The 23,202-nt window shown below is 44.2% G+C and overlaps 1 protein-coding gene across 2 annotated transcripts in view; it reads left to right on the top strand.

Annotated features, from left to right (window-relative positions):
- The window catches only part of spns2 (SPNS lysolipid transporter 2, sphingosine-1-phosphate), an 83,154-nt gene that overhangs the window by 50,567 nt on the left and 9,385 nt on the right, over positions 1 to 23,202 (top strand). For both annotated transcript variants that reach the window (XM_061055876.1, XM_061055877.1), the window contains exons 4-11: positions 2,824 to 2,975; positions 5,408 to 5,474; positions 9,769 to 9,911; positions 11,387 to 11,539; positions 12,758 to 12,947; positions 15,528 to 15,593; positions 16,420 to 16,518; positions 19,505 to 19,668. In XM_061055876.1, the coding sequence (XP_060911859.1) occupies positions 2,824 to 2,975; positions 5,408 to 5,474; positions 9,769 to 9,911; positions 11,387 to 11,539; positions 12,758 to 12,947; positions 15,528 to 15,593; positions 16,420 to 16,518; positions 19,505 to 19,668 (1,034 nt within the window). The remainder of the gene's footprint in view (positions 1 to 2,823; positions 2,976 to 5,407; positions 5,475 to 9,768; positions 9,912 to 11,386; positions 11,540 to 12,757; positions 12,948 to 15,527; positions 15,594 to 16,419; positions 16,519 to 19,504; positions 19,669 to 23,202) is intronic.

Raw genomic sequence — 23,202 nt, 5'->3', positions numbered from 1 at the left:
ACTCTGAGGCATTTTGGGAGGATTTGCAGCGCATAACGAATTCAGAACAAATGTAACAGAAATAAGACACAGACATAAAGTCAAGTAGCCTAAAACACTCACTTCTCCATCAGTCAATTATCACTTTCTTATGATTTCCAAACTTCTCTTTTTATAGCTAAGGTGGCATCATTTGGCGTTTAATATAATTATTTACTTTAGTTATTGGTTTTAAAATAAGAACTAAGCTAATGTATGCTAATTTAGCTTAGACTTTTAGCAGAATAGAGCCCACTTTTTGGGCGGCTCTGGTTCCTGAAGTAAATGTCCTCGTTCAAATCCTCCGTTGACATTTCACAAAATCCTTAAATCAAGAGATTGAAGCCCATAACCATGACAACCAGTGACCCCCAACACTCGTGACTATAGTACGTTTGATTTGGCGCAAGAACAGCGTTAAAGAACAGAGAAAAGGGCAAAGGTAAAAAAAACTGTTTACCTATTTTTTTGTCTGGACAATCCATTGCGAATGATATCGCTTCTCCTTAAATGTAACTTTATTAGTTGTTATCGTGTTTATACTGTTAATACAAGTGTTTTTAATTAAGATTAATATTAGACGTTAGATTAATATTGATTCATATTTTTATTACTATATTTCTACTGCTATACTGTATATTTTGGAGAAACTGTAACGATCGAATTTCCCTCTGGGATTAATAAAGTATTTCTGATTCTGATTTTAATATCTTGTTCGTGTTGTGGAGATATAAAGTACATTCACTGCGGCATAATAACACGGTTATTGCATACAGTGCAGAGGGGCAGGAAACATTGCCATGGTAACAGCAAGCTCCACCAATCAGAGACAACGCTGTGTTGTCGTTTGTAGAGGAGTTCTTTTCCCCCGATATCGAGAATAAACCGTGCGCAGGTGGAGATTTGCCTCAACCTGTCTCATATCAGTTAGCACGCTAATTTGCTGATATTAGCATACTAACAGGCTAAAATAAAACAGTTCATATTGTTTATATTTTAACTAATTCAACAGTGCGTCCTATAGCAGGTCATAGCTAGTATGTTAGTTACACTGGAATCAGCTCATACAACATGTAATATATTATGTGGATTATGTAGCAGCCTCTCAGAGCTGCTAGCATGGCTGTAGATTTCATGTCATGTTTGAATATTAGTTCGAAGCAGCCTCAAGGAGTAGATTTTCCTTAACCTCCTCGCTCTCTTCTTTCCCTTCCATGCTTTCCATCTGCCTCTACAACCAACAAACCTCATTTTTGTGGCACTTTCTGGCACTGATGCTTTTAGCTGTTTGTCACGTCTGCTAGCATTTCAGTTCCAAGTGGCGATGACACAAACTGAGACCGCACAAACAAAAAGGAACCGCCATCATGATGCCGCTAAACGACGCGGCCATGAAAAGGAGAAAATAGACTGACCGTAAATCAGTGGGAACAATGTGGGAAAAAAACACAGCAGCAGTAAACGCTCTGAGGTGATAAATCATAAACACAGTGGCTCATAAATACAAAAGAAGAAGAAGAACAGTTGACTGTAAACACACATATACTGAAAATGATATGGGTAAATACCACAGCAGAGACGCTATGTTTGGATGCATCTCTTAAGTCTCGTCTTACAGGGAGGTGTGTGCGTACAAGCGGATGATTTATGGCTGTGTGTACGACCTAATGACATGACGTCCCATCACCAGCACGAAGTCCAGAGTGACAGCAGAGGGCTCGGGTCAGTGCAGGGATCACAGCGTTAGCTCTGCCTCCACTTCTTACTGCACCTTCATTAATCTCTGCACACGGCTGACAAACCCCACACAGAGTGTAACCTTCTCGCACTCTCACACACACACACACACACACACCACAGACTCACATCGTCAGGGCCTGCTGCAAAAACAAATCAAATTTTGCGGAGAAATCTCCACAGAAGAAAAGCTAACAAACTGTATTTTTTTTTTTGTATGGCTGTCTCTACGTGCAACTTCTACTTCCATCTTTTGTCCCGTTGTATCATTCCACTGTGAGGGGAAGAAGCAGATTTCTCTGCAGCCTCACAAGCTGACATGTGAGTTCATATCCAGTGAGTAGTAGTTGCCATGGAAACAGTTAACAATCCAGCTGCCTACACAGGAGCCCCCCTGCCAGCGTGCACGCTCCTATTAGAGCCTTTGGTCTTCTTTATCTATCAGATACTATTACATCTGATTGAAGATTATTGGCCATGGATGATTTAAATGTTGATGATGAAATGCTCTCTCACTATTGAATTCATTAGTCATAAATCTTTTGGTCGATCAAAGATTTCCTCCTCCAGACTTTTTAGACCTTGTGCAACAAAAATCAGAGCTGAAACTCAAAATCTTCCTTGGACTGAGCTTCTGAGTAGTCACCACAAACAAGGGATGTTATCAGTGACTTGTTGTTTTATCATGTCCAGTCCTGTGCCTCAGATTATCAGACAAATAGAGGAATCTGAAACCGCACCTGACTCTCAAATGTGCTATATTTACCTTAAACCTGACTAGACTGATACTCATAGTGAATCATAACTGAGTCTGTAAAGTTCAGGGGCTGAAATCTAGTATTTGTATCATAAACTGTTGAACTTGTTGTCATGAGTATAAAATGATTATACGAAGAAACGTTATCTGTACATTTGCAGAGGAAGTATCTCGAGGCTATCGGTAGACTTTTACAGTTTTTCCACTTCCAGGAAGACGACCTCTGACCGTGACAAATATCTGTAAGGTCTGACTGAAACTTTCCTGCAGAACTGGATAGCTAACCTCGTCTGTCTTTTCTTTCCCTGCAGTATTACTGGCTGTTCGTGCTCTCCAGGGGCCTCGTGGGTATCGGAGAGTCCAGCTACTCCTCCATCTCTCCCACCATCATCGGAGACTTGTTCACCAACAACAGCCGCACCATGATGCTCTCTGTTTTCTACCTGGCCATCCCGCTGGGAAGGTAAGAGCCAGACACATCCTGTTCTATTAGAACAGACTACTGTCTATATTTATCACACTGTCTTTAGGGTCTTATTTGAAATCTGTGAATCATTTCTTCCAGTCCAGCTGGCTCGTCGAGTGTTAGATTTAAAGGTGCAGTGGAATCAGGAAAATTAGCACAGATAATTGAAATGTTCCTCACATAGAGAAGGTCAGATTCGCTCCTATCGTGTTCTCTGTTTTCTGCAGCATCAGCAGCCACACAAAGAGCTCAGGGCCTCTGCAGAAAGAAAGGCAGAACTTAACTATTGGCTGTGTGAGAGTGTGCGGAGCTTAAAGGAGAAAAAGAGGGAGGCTGTTTGGAGATGTGGAGTTGCAGCGTGTGAGAGTAGGAGGTATTATTAAGCTCAAATCTCCAGCCTTTTCAGTTCATTCAATCAGAAAAAGGGCCACAGGGAGAAAACAAACAAAGAGTAATAAAAGATGAATGTGGTGGTGGAGGGGGCACAGGAGCCACTTGAGGTTTATCGTTCTATCCGGGGTTTCACAGCATGAGCCTGAGCTGCTGCACGCTGGAACATTTTCCAGCTGCTGCATGCAGAATCACAATCCGAGCAATGAGCTGCAGGCTCTCCGACACTTAAATTATGTAAAACATGTCGTTAAAAACTATCGTTGCAGAGCAAACCACACGGATGAATGGTTATGAAGCTAATAATATGTTTTTTTAATGGAAAATTAGAGACAGTTTGTGCAAATAAGCAAAGGAAACAAACTAAATTGCCGTCTGAGTGGCTTTGTTATCACAAGCCAAAAATGTTTGGGTCACCCTAAACTGCCCGGCAACACACACAATACAAGGTGAAAGAGTGGGCTTCGGTAGAGCGCCGCTAAACATCCTTTTCCAGTCTCCCACTTGTTTTCAGAGGTTGTTATGACCGTTTCCAGGAAATGACCTCAGGAATCAGAACAGAGTCACAGGAAATGGATTCCCCTGCTCCCTCACCCCCACAATTCTTTAAAAAAAAAAAAAAAAACGTGGCCCCCTCCGGTTTATGTGTTTGTGTGTTTGATGCAAACGGACCTTTTCATGCCCGTGTTTTAGAGTTGGTGCTGAACTTTCCAAACACTCTCTGTGTGGACTCTGATAAGATTAGTCACTCACTGGAAATATCATCTGCTGTCTGAGGACGTTTATACTGGGCTGTTATTTTTGGAGAACTAATCATGGAGTGTAGACTGCCCCCCCCCCCCCACCCATCCCCCCCCCCCCCCCCTGCGCTCTGAGTGGGCAGAAATGTGAGTTTTCCTGTGTAAAGCCAGTTAAACATGTTTTGGCCCTTCAGCAGCCAGTCCTGATAAGAAGCCGCTGATTATCAATCTATTGGAGGCTATAGTCCACGTTACAGCGGCCGTAGCTTCAAATGCAACCTCCGCCCCGGCCCTTTGCTTCATGTCATCCCCCCTCTCTCTCCTCCCAATGTTTCCTGTCTCTCGTCAGCCGTTGTGTCCAATAAAGGAGAAAAATCGGCCAAAAATACTTGTGGCTCCTTTCTCGCATGTCGTTCCTCGCTCTCTCTGTCCCTGCTTTCCGACTCTGTGCACGGTCCTGTCTCTACAATAAAGGGTTAAAAAGCCTTGAAAACATTTGTAATCACGTAAGAGAGTAGAATTAATAGTAGAAAATCTTCCCAAGCAAACATTTGTCATTCTTGCATTGTTGATTGTTTAGCACCAATACACCAAGACAAATTCGTGTGTAAATGTACTTGGCAGTCCAAGTCTCAATGTTTACAGAGACATCTAAAAAGCTTTGCATTAACTTTGTCATTACAGTGCTTGAATATGATTATATCACTCCTTTGCTGCTCATACCGTCATATCTCCACTGTTTTAATCCTCTTTGTCCTTTAAATGCTGATGTTTATCTTGCAGCTGAGGCTTATCACAGCATAGCGGTCCTCTGTATCTGATCTGATGTGATCTAGCAACATTTCCCTCAAAGCACTTTCCTCTCCTGGCGCACAGAAACACCCTTAAACTCCAGACAAAATGTGGTGAAATTCAATCGAACTGGGACAACAAACGGCCCGCGGCTAAGACAACAATGTGAGCACGGCTCTGTGGTCGCTCGTGGGCGGCGACTTTGCACCTGCACTTTGTGACCGCATGCACAAATCACACGTCCACAAATAGACCAGCTAGCCAAGTCGCTACCGGTGCTTTGATCAGTTCCACTGTCACAAACTCTCCGTGTCAAGCACCCGAACACTCGACACGGCTTAAACAAAACTACAAGCAGGATGTGTGTACTGTAGGCGTGAGATGACAGACTCAGCTAACTCAGGACAATGACTCATAGACTGAAATATAACACGGACTGATGGGCGGCAGAGTCAGAGAAATGTAGGTGATGATGTGTTGTGTTTCTGTCTTTCTGTCTTTCTGCAGCGGCTTGGGCTACATCCTGGGCTCCAGCGCCAAGGTGGCTGCAGGAGACTGGCACTGGGCGCTGAGGGTAAGGGCACCATCATCATTTACACACAAACATGCTCACAGAGACAGATGCAGAACCCCTCATGCAGAGCTCAGTTTACAATATATCCACCGAGGCTACTTTCCTCTGATGTCACGCTCTGGGAGGAGAGTTTGTTGTGATCCAGGTTTAAGTTGTAACGTAGCAACGTAAGTGACAATGTGAAAAGATAATTGTGAGAATCAAATGATCGTATTTCAATGAATAACATGTTAGCTAGCGTTAGAACTTCAACGCAACTCACGTTAGGGAAGATGAATCGTAAAATCGATATAAATCGATTCAAAGGAGTCAAGATTGACACTCTGAAAAATGAATCTCAATAACATGGTGAGCGTCAGCAGCTGTAGAGCAAGATTTAGAAATTGAGGACGCACCACCGTCTTTTAAATTGGAGGTGTGGAAACATTTTGGCTTCCCCAAGACAGAAAATGAAAGAGGAGAGAATATAACAGACAAAAACTGTGTGCAAATATTACAAGACAGGGAACTACACAAATAGCACAACCAACATGATGCAGCATTTAATCCACAGCACGATGAGAAGCTCCAGTCTCCTCCCATTGTTGAGAAAAAAAAAACATTAAAAGGCCAAACCACACAAGCGTGTTTGCAGCCCCTAAAGGAATCTTTTCCACTCATCATTTGTCTTCAGTCTCATTTTGTAAAATAAATCGAGACAGAATCGTATCATGAGTTGAGGGAATCGTCCCTTACTCACGTCATGAAGTTATGAATTTATACATTTTAAAATTCAGCTTGACAATTTATTTTCATTATGGCACAAGGGTGTGTGGGGTCAGTGGTGGCAGACGCACCCGGAGGACACACAAGGATGACCAGGTGTTCACCGGTCACGACGCTGTCAGAAAGTGACAAAGCATGCAGAGAGGAAAGGGCTGGACAACTCCCCGCATCAGAATGAGCATCTGCCTCCAATCTCCTGCAAAAAAAAACCCCTTTCTTAAAATAATCTTTCTAAAACCTTTCACATCCAGCTTACTCCACATCCTCTGATATCGCTTAAGCAGAAAAAACATATCTGCATGTCGTAGAAGGAAAGTTCTGATGCGATGACTCTGCAGAGAGGAAAGTGGATTTCTATTGAAAAGACTGCTATCAGTCGCTTCCTCCTCAGTGGCTGTAAACACATTTATCTTTCATTACACTTTAAACACGGAGGTCAGCTCTGGGGGAAGCGGGATCAATGGTGTCCTCGGTGACAAAAACAAGGTGCCTGTAGTTCCTCAACCTGTGAAAAGCTTCTTTTGTCGGTGCTGGAACTAAATAAAACAACCAAAGGAGACACATTCGCTCTGTGCCCAAAACTAAATACATGTCCAGGGTGCTGTAAGGGGTTGTAACTGCACTGTGGATTGTGATGAGGTCGACCCAATGTGTGATTATGTCAGACAAACAACGAGTCCAGGACCAGCCGCAGAGAAATAACCACCAGCTAACCATTTCAGCTGCAACAATAACACTGTCTTTTTTTCAACAAAGGAGAACAATGGAAAGTGGGGAGGTTATGACGTCTGAGCCCTGAGAAGTATTTAAGGAGAAAATCATCTGTAGAATCGTGAATGTGAACCAGAGACGGCTCTAAGGCCACATCCTGATGACCCTACCTCTAGTTTGGAACAGCTCTGTGACAGTGGTTGAAATCTTTAAGAAGTAGAAGTGGGAGGTGACGTGTACGTCCCATTTTTCAAGCTTTGTGCATATGACTTCAAATGTAGTTTGTGTAGATCATCAACAGCAATTTTTTGTGAACTTCTTGTCATGAAGTTGTTATTTGAGTTGCAGTAAACTGAACTCTTCTAACAGATCTTAAAACTGCTGCAGGATTACTTTTGATGATGTGGGCTACTCTGGAACCTGGAGCCATGCGTCATGTATCATTGTCTAAGTTCATTCTGGAAATGTTCATGCGCCATGCACTCCTGTTTGGAGTCTGAAAGTCACTTGGAGGGCTGCAAGACCTTCCTGCTACCCAAAAAGAATCAGGACAACCTAACAAGCGCTGTCCACATTGCATCTGTTAAATATTTCATTCTTTGCAATGTGAATTTTAGTTTCCCCTTGCAAACAGTATGACATGTGGTGCTTTTATTTTGAAGGATCACAACACTCACTTAAACAAACGGCTCGCGGTGACCCTACACGAGTCAAAGCTCAACATCTCAATCATGGATGTGGATATTATTTATGCACCACTATCTCCACTTTGTACAACAAGCTAACTGCTGAGTTTGAGAAGCATCAGTGTCTCCTTCTTCTTCGTTACTCGTCCGTCTATGTATAGGACACTCCAATAGGAAACAATAGAAACAACATATTTTGTCGCTGACGCTTGCTCGCGTCTCATGCTGTTAGTAGCCTTTTTTCATGAAATCTAGGAGTATTGGGAGGCAGCCTGATAGAAACTATCACCGCCTCGCTGGGTCTTAAAATAAGCTCAAGTTAAGTCGTTTGTTTCCGAGTACTGGCTCACAAAATGCCCCAAGGTGAACCGAGATGATCTCCGTTAATAAAGTCTATTTTCATGTCTCTGTAGAAATGTATCTGCTTAATGGTTCTGGATTAGCATGTTTACTGCATGCTCAGGAGCAGCTACACGTGTTAAATCAGGAGTATACATCACTGTTGTCATAGCTCTCTTTTCACTGGAAATCCTCAGACAAAGCAGTCGGCAGTGAACAGCTCTATAAGACATACCAGCTGTAAGAGAGAGAGAGCGGGAGGACCAATGAAAAGCTCTTACAGGACTCCCTGCTGCCTTCTGGGTCAGCTTTTAAAATCCCTAAAAAACAAATGATGACCTGAGGAACCTGCCGGCATTTAAAGGTCGACATTAAACATTCCCTCAGCGTGTCCCGCTGGAGGAGATTCCTGGATATGACAGCTCTCTGCAGGTTTGAGGAAACAGGAAAACAGGACGTCCATTTCTTCTTGTCTTGATGGAGCGGTAAAAACACACAAAGAGCGGGGCGTGTTTTTTTTTGTTTTTTTCCACAGCAGCCACAATGACATTCCAATAAAACAATCTCAAAGCCAATTAATCACCGTTGTGGCATGTGGAGGAAAACAAGTATTCAGACATGAAACGGGGCCTGTGCTGCAGTATCCTGCTCTGAGGAAAAAAACACGACAGCGCTTCCGTTTGTTTTCGCCCAACATGTTCCAGCCACCTTCATTGTTTGGCAAAAAAAAGTGGACGATAAGAAGGAACAGAGGAGGAGGGGGAGAAATGAGGAGCAGCAGAGGGCATTAGCTAAATCGTTTGATTGCAAAGCTTCCATACAGGAAGTGTCTTAACGTGCCCTGAGAGCGTCAGGCTCAGAGGTCACAGGTTCCTGGTGTCTCTTTGAATTATCATGTGCAGACTTGAGTGAAAAAAAAAATTGGATTATATCCTTGAAGTCTGAGCTTTGTATCCTGCGTGAAAAGCAATTTAGAAGACTTTCGCCGAGGACGCTGATGAAACAAAGTCGCTCGACAAAAGCAGAAGAGAGACACAATATGGGAGAGGAAATAATCGGTGTAATCCTCACACCGATGGGACCATAAACATTATGTTGAGCCACATTATGAGCCGCATTATGAGCCACATCATTTTGCAAAATTACTCCCTCAATAAAAAAAAACCTGAGGACACACACACATTTCTGCGATACGTTTGCATATAAATGAGCTAGGAAACATAATATCATGAATTTCCCCTGACAGATGAAATTGGTTTTTGCTTCTGTGTGCATTTGTATCAGTCGGAGAAGTCCTCTCCCACACATCCCAGCATGTTTTGTGTCTTTGTTTCTCCCCTGCACACACACACACACACACACACACACACACACACACACACACACACACATACATGCACATGAAGGGACAGGCTCTCTCACAACCTATAAAAGATGATGGTGAACATAATAGCAGATGAGCACCTTTGAGGGTTTCACCTTGGTGCTCACAAAGCAGCCAAAAGCTCTTTCAGAGTCCTGAATGCTTTTACACACAAACACACACACACACACACTCGGTGTGCCAGCAGAGTAAGCAGAGGGAATGTCCTGAGCTGCAGAGGGCTTGTATAGGATCTCAGGCGTATCGTCAAGCACAGTCACTGCTCGTCCTTTCAGATTGTAAACACTCTGTTCTTTGTCCACAGTCTCATGTCTGCCCCTGCTACAAGCCCCGCCCACTCTGACCATCATGTCAGTGTGATGTCTTACCACAATCCGAGGTCTTACAGGTCTTTTCTTTTTTCACACAGGTGTCCCCAGTTTTAGGGATCACTGCTGGGACTCTGATCCTGGTCTTCGTGCCGGAGCCCAAGAGAGGCAGCGCCGACCAGATGGGAGGGCGCATCAAGCACCGCACCTCCTGGTGCTGTGACATGAAGGCGCTCGCCAAGAAGTAAGCTGCAAGGAATACACTGGGGGATTGATTGATAGTTCAGGGACGGGATGTATGTCCACAAAATCATCACTTTTATTCCCAGCTGCATGCTGCAGTGTCAGTTATTAGAAACAAAAGAATGTAAAGGAAAAAGATATAAGGGGCCATGCTTCGTTCACAGGGGGCGCCAAAATCAACATAAACTGAAAGTCGCTCATATGAGCTTTAAAAAAGAAAGCCCACACTTCTCTCTAAGTTAGATTGGCAAGACTAAAAACACAAACTTTCAAAGATAAAAGAATCGTTTTTCAACATGAATACTAAAATAAAAATTAAAATACTTTATTTTAAGAGGACATATTATCCCCCTTCTCCACCTTTTCAAACAGTCCCCTGAAGTCTAAATGAAACATCTTTGCTGTGCTTTGGTCAAAATATAACATGAATCAAGCACCAGAGGAGGTTTGTGAGCCTGTATAAACCAGCTCTCTCAGAACACTCCGTTTTGGTGTGTGTGAGAGAAAATTTGAAACGGAGCATTTTTCTCTGTGTTTAGACTTATGCAGACCACAAACAAAGGACTGGATGGGTTTATTTCACATTTTGTGGGTCGGTAGACACTCAGGTTATCCAAATATATGTTCAAACACACTGTACAAGTGGATTTTCATAGTATGTCCCCTTTAAAATAAATGATCCTGACTACGATGAAGGTACTAGAGGAGACATCGGTCCATGCAAATAAACTACCTTTCCACACATTCATTAAAAAAGCTTGAAAACAAGTTGAAGGCTGAATTAAAAAACTGACAAGACAAATATGTTGTTAGACTAAACACGGCATGAACAACAAAGAGTCCGGTTTAGACCGGCTCTTGTCTTGAGGTAACATTTGTTATGAATTGCTGCTACACAACTAAAGATTGATTGGAGCTTTCAATGGTATCAATTAGAGGCATTGAAATGTCAACAGCAGACACAGTGAGCTCTGCTGAACTGTGAAGGGAGCTTTGACACTGTGGAGCCTTGTTCTAATACGACCTGTGGGCTACATGTCTCTCTTTTTTAAAGTTATAAACTATGACAGAGCCACTTTAATGTAGCCATGCAGGTTTATGGGGGACTATTTCAGGAGAGCAAACATGTATGAGCCTCCCCCTGTGACGGTGAGCTGTACACAGTCTGCCACATTCACCACCAATGGAATCATGAAGAGCGTAAAATAGTGTGTTATTTTTGTCCGTCACATAAAACTGTCAGCCTTCTCTGCATACAGTATATCAGTGTACCTCCCATTGAGCTCCAGAGTCTCGTTTTCTCACCTCTGAGCTGATGCTTTAATCCTTTTCTCAAACTCCCTATCATCTGTCTTTTACCAGATTTAAGATTCAGAGGATGAAGATGTTTGAGATTTCAGAACACAAAACAGAATCTTATTTCTCTTCCTTTGCGAGCCCTGATAATCAAGTATGATTTTCTATGTCTTGTTTTAGTCGGAGCTACGTGTTCTCCTCCCTGGCGTCGGCGGCGGTGTCTTTTGCCACGGGGGCGTTTGGCATGTGGATTCCTCTGTACCTGGTTCGGGCCCAGGTGGTGCAGAAGACAGCCGAGGCCTGCACCAAAGAGATCTGCAGCAGCACTGACAGGTGAGGGTGGAATGACTGAACACAGAGTGCAGGATGGGAGGTCTCTGCAGCTTCTGTTTGAGTTGGTTATCTGAAACAAGAATCCTGTTTGTGTTAAAGATCCTTATCATAACAAGACACATCATTTTTACATGTGCATAACTCAGCTGCAGCTTCTTCAACCTGCTACATGGTCTGAAAACATGCAAGGAACTTTGTATGTTTTGGACGAATCCCAATTTCAGCCCGTTAACCTTTTGACCTACCACATGCTACCATGTAGGGTAAAAGGTGTTTGCATGTCTTGCAGGGATAAAGAGGTTCTGGTCTATAAGCCCACCAAATCCCCCTTCAAAAGGAGAGTTTTTAGATGGAAACTTCAAGTACTAAGGAAAAGAAATTCCAAGAATTCTTTGAGGAACTAAGAAAGCTTTACATTAAACATCTTGGGATGGCTACTGCTAAATATTTCCATGCAAAAATGTTTTAATCAGACTTACACCTAGTTTCTATTTACGTAAACGTACGGAGGCAAATCAACGAGAAGTACTTGTGCCTGCAAAACTCCTCCCCTCAGTAATATTTTGGTCCAGAGTTTGCCTCGACTACTTAAATTTTTTTTTTTTACTTTTGCGTTGAATTTCGGAGAGACCGTGCTAGTTCAGCTAACAGGCTGCTAACCAGCCAAAATGCTATTTCTTTCGATTCCGCTGCTGATGTTAATCGTAAAGCAAATTTTTGTTGTTATGACAAATCTGATTGTATTTAATGTCAAACTTTACCGTATTTTAGCAGAGTCACAATGAGCTAAAACTGAATAAATCAGTTTGTTTAAAACAGACAAAATAAGCCCCTCCCCCATGGCTTCAGGTAGCTTCCTTCAGGTTTCTATCCATTCGTGTACTTACTTGCTTATTTACAGATCTGTGAACACCTGTCACATATGTCGGTGGAAACGAGGCGTGAAGATCTCAGTTTAATGTAGCTTCAGAAGGATCATGTTGTGATGTTGTTGTAAGAGGAATTCTTAAGAAATGCGTAACAAATGATTCAAAGAGGTGATATGTGAGGCACAGTAAAGTAACGTGTCCACTGGATAAAGCAAAATAAAATTGTCATAACAATCTAGGATAAGATTTAAACTCCTTACCCTTTTTGCAACAATCTGAAAGGTCAAAATCATTTAAATTGGGAGATCCAATAACACTTGTTCCCTCTTTTCTCTGCTCTTCCGTCTAGCTTAATCTTCGGTGCGATCACCTGTGTCACGGGTCTGTTGGGCGTGGTCATCGGAGCTGCCACCACACGGTTTTGCCGGCAGAAGACCGAGCGAGCCGACCCGCTGGTGTGCGCCGTCAGCATGCTCGGCTCGGCCATCTTCATCTGCCTCATCTTCGTGGTGGCCAAGAAGAGCATCGTGGGAGCTTATGTAAGAGTCACTTCCAGTTATTCTCTTGTGTTTTGATGTTTTGTCTGCCGCACAGGAAGGCGACTTCAGCAGCACTCTAGCTTCCCTACGTCTCTAAATGAACATGTCCCGGATCAAAAATGTCCCGCTCAAAGGGGGCATGTTAGCATGTTAATTACGGATTAGCCTCAGGGAGAGAGAATCAGAAAGGAAAGTCTGGTAACCACTCTAACAAGAGGAGGTTTAGATGAAGCTCATCATGAATAAAGACGACTCAGGCCTGAGGCAGCGAGTCTGTGTTTGTCCTCATAATGAAACATTTTAAATGCAGCTTACATGATGGAGACGCCTCGGGAGCTGCTGCAGGTGAAAGAGGTTAAAACCTCCTACGGCCAAAAGTTAAGACTCACTGGCAAATCTGCAGAGATCTTCCCTTCCTAATTTCCTCATGAAGCAGGAAAGGGTGCAACTTAACAAGCGCTGCCCTGAAACAATGCCCTCTGCGCTGCCAGACTCACCCGGCAAACATATCTCATTCTTATCAGACACAAAGGAATAGCAACGCGCTCGGAACAACTAATGAAGCTGGAAAGCTGAGAAGGATTGGGAAATATTTCCCATGCGTGAAAGGGAAAAATAGCAAACTGGCTCCCGCGTCCTGAATGTTTCGACCTTGGCTGGTTTTTGGCTCGTCTGGCCTCGTTCTCAGGATGTTAAACAACATGATGTGAATGCTTTTATAAAACCACGATACTCTGCAAACACCAGCTCCTGGACTAAGAAATGAAAAAGCTTGATCCAAAGGCAGTCAGACTTATGGAAGAAGATGATGGGGGGGGGGCATCTCCAACATCTTCAACCAAGTCCAGTGACCTTTGGATCATCTATGAATGACCTTGACAACTGAGCAGCTCCACAGACTTAATGAAACACTGATTATTATCTTCTTAACTACTCGTCACTAACACGCCCCGCTGTAGTTTCTAACAGCGACTACACAAAGTATTTCCTAAATCACACATAATGACTCGCCCCGGAGGTGATTTTGATTTAATGAATCCAAATATGAACTCTGATGAGGTCAAAGGGCACACATTTATCACATGTTTGACACGGGCGTGACTCAGCCAATTAGAGCAGCGCCTCACAAGTATCCATATTAATTACAGCGTTACAGATCTGTCCGACTCGATTTGAGACGAGTGCTGCGTGACAGAGGCGGCGGGAGTAGAGACACTCTTTACTCAAGTTTAATCACAGACACCTGTGTGGAAAAAAATGTTTGAATAGAGGGTCTGATTCACCTTCTCGAACGTGCTCTGAAAGGTTCTCATAACCTCCATTTTCCACCGTTTGTTCAAAGAGGTTTCCTTAAAGACACTTTGACCAGCTGCAAAGGTAAAAACACGATGATTCAGAGACGCTTACAATAAAGCAATGCTATCAATACCAGCGAGCGTTAAAATAACTGAAGCTATATTTCTATATTGCATGTCAACATTAGTTTCTTCAATCAAACTGTGGAAGGAGATATGCCCGCACACTTGCACAAATGTGGCAAGAAGTTTATAATCCATCACAGTCACATCGTATTGTAAACGATCATTTATCACCTGAAGAAGAGCTTTGTACTGTAACTGTACACATCTTCTCAGACTTCTCTACTGTACAGTGTTAATTCAGTGTTCAGCACAGCAGCAGTTGTAAGAGATGGACTCGGGTTTCATGGCAAAGCGCTGACAGATGTGTATCATTATAAGGCGTGACGCGGCGGTAACGGTCGCTGTTGCTCTGCGGAGGCCGTCTTGACCCCTCGCAGCTGTTGTCTCGTCGACACAGCTAATCTGAGGAGCGGGTCAGGCTTCTCTCTTCAACATGTCGGTCACGGTGTCTGGTTCGCAGCTCTCGCAGCAGAACTGTCTACATCCCTCGCCGTCAGACTCCTTTTGAAGCTGTCCGTGCTGTACTGCAGGTCTGACACGCCAGCAGAAGGGTGATTCCCCTGGCAGGAAACACACATCAAACCCGTCGTGTTAAACCGTGCCAGACCAAACCAGCCGATACAGATACAGTAGAATCCACTGCAACCAAATCCCTCCGGGGTTGTTTTTTTAAGAAAGTAGCCAAAAAGCAACACCAGCTGCAGCTGCTTTTATACAGAAGCCAGCATGCAGTGCGCTGTCTACTCCACTGTGGTATTTCAAGTTTACATTGTCTGTTCCACCCATGCAGAAGTAGGACATAAATTCAAATGTTGCAGCTGCATCTAAACTTAGGAAGTGTTCAAAATGTTTCCCCACTGAATATACAGCTTGAACGAGAATAAACAGCCCTTATCATGCCGTGCTGTTTTCAGCTCAATGGAACCAAAATGAAAGCCTGCACCTCTGTGTATAATCGGGCCACAGCATAATGACATGTTTTTAAACCACAGCAGCCAAAGCACTTTTATTCAGCCGTGGATTCCCACACACTGCAGCAATATCTGCGTCCTCCTCTTTTGGCTCCATGTCTGGTTAGCAGTCTTTTGTGCAGAGGAAAAAGGGCAGATCTTAATTAGAGCCACTAAATCGTTTTGTTTTTATCTACTTCTTTTTTTAGGTCTGCATCTTCATAGGAGAGACGCTGCTTTTCCTGAACTGGGCCATAACAGCAGACATTTTAATGGTAAGTAGTGAGACCTATATTTATCTGCTGGGTAGCTGGAAATTCCTGCAATTAACTATAGCAGAAGTTGGTCATCTAATTAGACAGAGGTCTAATTAAAGATGGATTTATCATATACTGTATAAATAATGAATGTAGCCACCTTGACGTCAGCGAGTGGTTTGTCAACTGCCTCAGCAGCCCAATGGCTCTTTCCCTTTTTAAGGTTTTCTTTTACCAAATACTGTTTGTACAAGGGGGCGGAGCTGGAGTGGAGAGAAGAGTTAGTAAATGCTAAGTTATCAAAGCTATGCAGGCTACGCTCATGGCTAATTAATTAGTTGGCCAATTAGATTGTTAAAGGTCACATAATGTAAAATCCTCTTCACCATGTTTCTCTGACACTAATATGTGTCTCTAGTCCGAATACAAACCCCCCAATGATGAGAAAAGTCCATCCTCTCCGTCTTTTGCCTGCTCCACATTTCAGAAAATGTGTGCTCAAACAGGCCGTTTGGAGATTTTCCCTTCATGACATCACAAAGGGCAGTAACCCCTCCCCCAGGTGGGTGACACTCCCACAGCTAGGTGTTTGTTCTGCCCTCTGAGTCTGCCTTCTTGCTGTAAACAATAGGACAATAGGAGCGAGAAAGACCGAGACACCCCTTCCAGAGAGGGGGCGTGGTCAGACACAGCTCATTTACATTTAAAGCTACAGACACAGAAACAGCCTGTTCTTAGCAGGGCTGAGCGGTTTATAGACATGCTGAGCGAAACGTGTAGCTCTGTCTCTTCATCATCTTACATCCTCTCATGTATTTTTCTCCCTCTGTTTTTCTCTTTGCAGTTTGTCGTCATCCCGACGAGGAGAGCGACTGCGGTAGCCTTTCAGAGCTTCACCTCTCATCTGCTGGGTGACGCAGGGAGTCCGTACCTGATAGGCCTGGTAAGACTTTCCACGAGGCAGTTCTGTTGTGTGATTGGTGTGTGTTTGAGGGGGGATATATTTAACGTCGTGCTGTCTGCAAGTCTGTAAGCACCCCATTCATACGCAGGATGTTTTCAGACACCGGGCTCGGCTCTTGCTTTAAGTGGGCCGGTGCAAAGTGAGGAACAAGAGGAGCTTTTAGCACACGTCTCAGGAGGGCTGGTGTACTGAAGTGTGATTTCACCACTGCTCTTCAGGCTGTCAGCGGCGTTTTCTAGTAAAAGTCATGGTCACAAGGAGGGGCTGGCGTTACTATTTTTGATTGGTCAGGGAGGCGAAAGAGGGTCCTTTAAGAGATGCTCTCAAGGTCACAGTCGCTCCCCCTCTCTATTGGACAGTCCCCTCACCACCCACACTGCACACATACGCCCAAACATATAGCATCAAGGAGGCCGGATCTTCACGTTTTATACCAGTCTAAATCTGTTGGAGAATAGTCTCCCTTGGTGTTGTGTGTTTACATTGCGTCTCACAGTCGAACCTCTGGCTCACAGCCCGGGTCATGTTCACAAAGGTGAAGTGTAACTCTTTGATTAGTGAATCAAACAGATCCTGTCAGGGCCTGACAGGCTGGCAGGAGACACAGTAGCATTAAAAGTGTCTTGTTGTTCTTTTGTTTCCTCCGTAAATGGAAATGTTCAACTATTGTCAGCGCGGATAAAAGGAGCTGTAAGTTACTTCCCAGTTCAGACGAGCTCTTCAAAAGGCTGAACAAAGCTGGCATAAAGACACTCACAATTCTGGGAGAGAATCTGCCTCGACAGCTTGTGATGTATTGTTTCCTGCAGATCAAATAAAACCTCAGTGTCATCTTGAATTGTACAAACCTCCGATTGACACATTTAGACCGAACTTTGAAACGCTGTGACTCAGCCTGGGTCTATTTTATTCAACTGATGTGAATATTTTCCACCACTCCTTACTATCCTCTATCATCACCGAAACAGTTCAACATCTAGGTCAAAAAAATATTAATAAAAGTTGTTATCAGGTGTGTTTTTATATGATTGAGGAAGAGGGAGGCTTTCCAGTTTTCCAGGAAGTTCTAAATTGTCAGAATATTGCGGCCTTCACACACACACACACACACACACCCCCAAGAGTCACCCAGACATATCCCCTCAGTGAGCCAGTCAGTCACTCAGGTTCTCCGTCCAGCAGCCTCCGGGGTCATGACTCTGACTGTCCGGGGGTCGGTCAGCCCCAGAGAGCTCCAAGTGCGTCATCGCTCACTGCCTCGATTCCTGCGCTGAGGTTTAGCATGCCAGTGTGATGGACGTGTCGTGACGCATACTTCAGCTCAGGCAGATATACAGTCACCCATGTGGACTGGCATCAATCCCGTGTGAGAGCAAAACTGGAGAATCTGGTGAAAAACAGACTGGTGGTTATTGCTTAGCAGCCACAGGAGAAAGTGAGCGATGAGTCAGTGCCTTTTGGTTGATTTTGGATTTTGACATGCCGACCAAACAGACCAGCAGACGATGCACCAAACTATACAAACGCCCGCAGATATTGTTCCTTAAATGCCGCACAGATTGCACTTACTGTTGTGTAAAATGAGAAGTGTTTTAGTACATCTGTACCGCTCCAACAGCTCGTAGACCTTGTCAGCTGTCACGTTAGAATCCCCGGAGAAACGCGTAATGGACTTCTCCTACATGTGAGTGGGACATGGCCGCAGGCAGAGTGGGTGGCAGGGGAACGCCGGGAACAATCTCTGAGCGATCTCACCAAGAAATGCTTTCTAGTTGGATAATTAGACGTGCTGCAGTGTGTATTTTTAGCTAAGCTGAAGTATGCAAGTTGCCGGGCAATTTCCTGTACCTGGTGAAAGGACTCTGCCCCGGCCACACACACTGAGTTTTGTTTTTATCTTTCTCCTCACAATGCACACACACATGCTCTTACACACATGAACACATACTGTACACATGCCTCCGACATCCTCCTGTCAGCATTTCTCCGGGTCTCGTTCTGCTGACGCTAACATATAATCAATGTGCTCTTACCAGAGTGACCTATGTGGCTCACACACACACACACACACACACAGAGGAGAAGCCCCCTCTGGTTCCCCCTCTTCATACAGCCTCACAATCTGCTAAAAGCTACCATCAGCCTCCTCTCCATCACGACTGTCAGTCCGGTGCTGCATGTGTGTTTGTGAGCTGCTTCATGAGCGACACGGGGAGGCAGAAATGGTCACTTCACACCCACTGTTCTCCAGCTGTTGTTTGTTCACGACAGACTGAGGCAGGCAGTGTTACTCAAGCCTCGGGCAAGCGGTAAGAGCGGGGAAATGCGGCCTCGCTTTAAAACAGAACCGAGGCGTCTTACATCATGCAGTGTCGGTTTTTGTCTGTTGCTATGATGACAGAGGCAGAACTGACTCTGGTGAAGCGTCCAGTGGGAGTGTGCAGGGCTTTGTGTGGTGTGTGAGAGCGTGACGGGAGATTCTGAGAACTGCTGTTGATTTATTGAAAAAATCTATAAATATTCTAATTTACCCTCTCGAGACAGATTCAAAGTTTCCTTTGATACTTGTTCACAAACAAATGTTTGAAATGATTGACAGCTTGACTTGCAGCCTCCTCTGATGTCTCCTGAAAGTATCAGAGAAACAGATTCTGAACATGAAACTGTTTCCTTTTGGGTTCCTACCACATGTAATCATCTTTGAATTAAATAAGCCGTATAAGTGAATCATGGTCCTTTTGGCCTGGCTCGTTCACTGAGGGATACTTACACTAGGAGCCTTGATGCTAGTTGAAGCTATGATATATTATAGCTGTAAGGGGGGGTCCTTTTCCTGGAGAGGTGACACATGCCTGATGTTGCAGTGTAGGCTGTATTGAAGGCATATCTCATGGTGTGGTTATGAGACCATCTCTAATAAATCTCTCTCTCCTCTTCCTTTGTCGTGTGTGTTTGTTGCGTGCAGATCTCAGACGCCCTTCAGGAGAGCTACGCTACGTCAGCCCTGTGGAGGTTCCTCAGTCTGGGGTATGCCCTCATGCTCTGCCCCTTCATCATCGTCCTGGGGGGCATGTTCTTCCTGGCCACCGCGCTGTTTTTCCTGGATGACCGGGAGAAGGCCGAGAAACAGTAAGTGACTCAGACATTGTTTGCATAACTCATCATTGTTTCATTTGTTATCTAGTCATGCACTCTTTAAATATTGAATACTTACTGCAGATGTCCTCCACTGACTCCAAAAAGCCAAACACACCACCTAAGTGCAAGAGGCTGAAATATTGTTGTTAGTCTGAGACACAAACGTGGTTATTAATTCATCTGGACACTGTTATGCTCTTTAACCCTGACGCCGGGGTTTGACATGTGTCAGGGACAAGACATGCCAACAAGGTTGCAAGACTCAGAAAGGCCACCGAGCCGGGAGAAAGCCCAAGTCAGCAAAAAGTGCTCCCGAGCTGACACGAGCTGTTTGAGCCATCAATTCCTTAAAGTGTGCTTACTTAGACTTTCAGCAGCTACCGCCCCTCTCATCTGTGCGTTCATATTTTCCCCTTGCAAACACCAAAAGACGTGAAGCGAGAGGGCTGGTCATGGCCTTAAAAGGCTAAAACAAACACACTCATCCCCCGCTCGGATGGTGAGACATGACTTCTTGTTTCTTTCTTGACTATTTTTTCCTACTTTTTTATCACACTGGCTTGCTCCCCTGGTGCCAGCGCCCTCAGAAATGACTTCCTTCCTGTTGAAGATGACGTTTTTAGACAGGATGGCAGTCTGATGTCTGTCTGCATTGCTTTTTTCTTCACCCCGTGGAGTTGTTTTGCTGGGTGTTCCCACGCCAAAGCCTTGCATAAAGACAGACGTGCAAGATTTTAGAAAAACTACAACAGAGTGAGACTGTTTGTGAGGTGAATATTTCTTTAAAAAAAAGGAAATGTGCAAACAGTCAACGTCACGTTTCAGTGAATTTACTACACTTAATAACCGAGGGGTCAAGCCTCCACACAGCCTGTTAATAATTCCTCTGTTATGTTGAAGAACAGCTTTAACGGGGGTCTCTTTAAAAGCAGCACTAAGTCCTGGCTGTGGCTTCTGTTGGGTGTGATCCAGGAAAAAAAAAAAAAGGGGAAAGAATGCAGAAACAATGACTTAAAGAAAAGTCACACTCTTGCCGTCGTGCCAGTAATAGATACTAGTTTGTGGTTCAAACGATCTGACCACATTATTGCTCAGTGTGGGCAGATGGCACATGTTCAGTCAAACTTTATCCAACCACACGCGCCTTTATGACTCTCACTCTGCACGCTGCAGAGCTGATAGGACCACAGACGGAGTTAAAACACTCTGAGATGTTAAACAGAGACACTGAGGGGTTTCTCTTTTTGTCCTTTTTCACTAATACAATCCTGAATAGAGGAAAACAACTTCTACTTAACCTTCTACTACTACTAGTGTTGTAGTACTTGAAATAGGTCTTGCTCTGGAGACCACTTTTTGGAGGTCTCAGTCTTGTCTCGGAATTCGAAAGCAGTTTTACTCGGTCTTGTCTCGGCCTCAGACTGGGCGGACTACGGACTTTAAATCAGGACCGGCCAAGACCACCACTGATGGACGTTTTTCCAATTTGTTACAGTGATTAGAAGGACAACGCCACTAAAAACATGTATCTTCAATTTATTTGGTTAAGGACGCAACCTTCCCGCTGTTACAGTCTAAGTGAGGGACACGCCCCCTACACACAAGATGATGATTTTTATGGTCTTGACTTGGTCCTGATCCCTAAATGTCTTGGTCTTGTCTCGGTCTCGGAGCTCTCTGGTCTCTGGTATGTCTTGGTCTTGGTTAGTGAGGTCCTGCTGGATTTATGCTTCTACAGTGATGATAATTCAGCATCTTACTTAGAGACCTTTTAAGTTTTAAAGTGTTATTGTGAACTTCACGGTACATTTCTGAGCAGTCCTGTCAGGATCGTTCATCTTGTTCTTTTCCTTGTTTGTTCCTTTGTTCTTATACCTCACCCAGAGGTGGGTTAATCATACGCTAGCTTGTCAGATAACATCCATACATACATCTACACAGAGCAAACATACCCCTGCATACCTCAACGAGAGTGTGTGTGTGTGTGTGTGTGTGTGTGTGTGTGTGCTAAACATCCCAAAGAAGTCAAACAGCAGCAGCTCTTATGTAACAAGCGTCAAACAGCACCTCAGGGAGAGAGAGAGATGACAACATCCCCAACTCTGTACAACTCCTCTAGTTTCATGACTCTCATATTTATAGTTTCCATTCACACTATAAAGCCTCCAATTTATAAATCCCCCCCCCCCCCCCCCCCCCCCCCGCCTTTACCGGCCACTTTGCTGGCTGCGTTTTTTTTTTTTTTTTTCTCCCTCCTCCTCCGAGTGTGTCCTCAGATACTCAGCACTATTTCTGAAGGGAGCGGAGCCGAACGAGTTACTCACTGGAGCGCGCCGTTCTATTTCCAGCCCTGAAGAGTGCTTTATTATTTCTAGGTTGTTAGCTTTTTTTGGCTGCAGGGATGCCATTTATAGCTCAGTGCGTGCCCCCCTCCTCCCCCTCCTCCTCCTCCTCTTCCTCGGTGCATTCACCCGATCCATATTCACACTTAGTGGTGTGTGAGAGCAGATCTGTCTCATCGGCGAGGCCACTCTGCCCCGACCGTTCAGACTCAGTGAGGGTCAGGCCAGCCCCGAGCGGAGAGTGGTGAGTGACAGGTCGAGCTCGACAGATGGCCAAATTGAGTCAAATTGGTGAAAAGTGGTGGAAAAAAGACTAATAAATGTTTAATAATAAGCTTTATTTATAAAGCACTTTTCAAAAAGCATTTCAAAGTGCTTAGCGGAGGCTGTGAAATATGAAAGATGAGTCACAAAGTCATTCCACTTAACAGAACAGAACTGAGCATCGTGCAGCCCCCCCCCCCCCCCAAAAATTTTTTTTTAAAAAAATAAAAAAGACAAAAACTCACAAAACAAATCCAAATTAAACAAAATAACTCAAAAAGTTTGCTAACGTAAAGTCATGTAGCTTCTGAACGATGCAATGGAATCGGTCCACCGGTGCCTAGAGCGCTGGTTGAGATGTTTTTTTATATCTTTAATTATCGTCAGATTCCATACAAGCTACGCTAAAGCAGAATAGTCTGAATTGAAATATTCAAAATTCCCAGTGAGCATTTTAGTGTTTCAAAGACGTTCAGTAGACGACCATGGCCACCGTTACAAAGGCGCTCAAAATCTGGTTAAAAAGTGAAACTTCTGGAGCGCCGGATGGCCTAGCAGTTATGTTGCATGTCTCGTGAACAGAGGCTGAAGTCATCGTCGCAGCGGCCGCGGGTTCAAATCCGCCCCCCGCCTTTGCTGCATGTCATCCCCCCTCTCTCTTTTCACAATGTTTCCTGCCCCCCCCCCCCTTCACTATTTGAAGAAGCACATTAAACGTTTACGTTTACACCAGATTGAACTAAATCTTCCTGTCACACGATTCCTCACTTTCACACACATGTTGATGAATTGTTGAGACGATTCTCAAGCCTTATCTCTCGTCGTATTTCAGATTTTTTTATGAAAAACATAATGGGTCAAGATGATTGTAGAGACATCGCACATTAATCACAATTTTCATCGCCTTTTCGATGCTACA

This window comes from Labrus mixtus, chromosome 14, assembly GCF_963584025.1.
Source record: "Labrus mixtus chromosome 14, fLabMix1.1, whole genome shotgun sequence".
Taxonomy (NCBI): domain Eukaryota; kingdom Metazoa; phylum Chordata; class Actinopteri; order Labriformes; family Labridae; genus Labrus; species Labrus mixtus.
The sequence above is the reverse complement of the archived record's forward strand: the minus strand, read 5'-3'. Positions and strand labels throughout refer to the sequence as shown.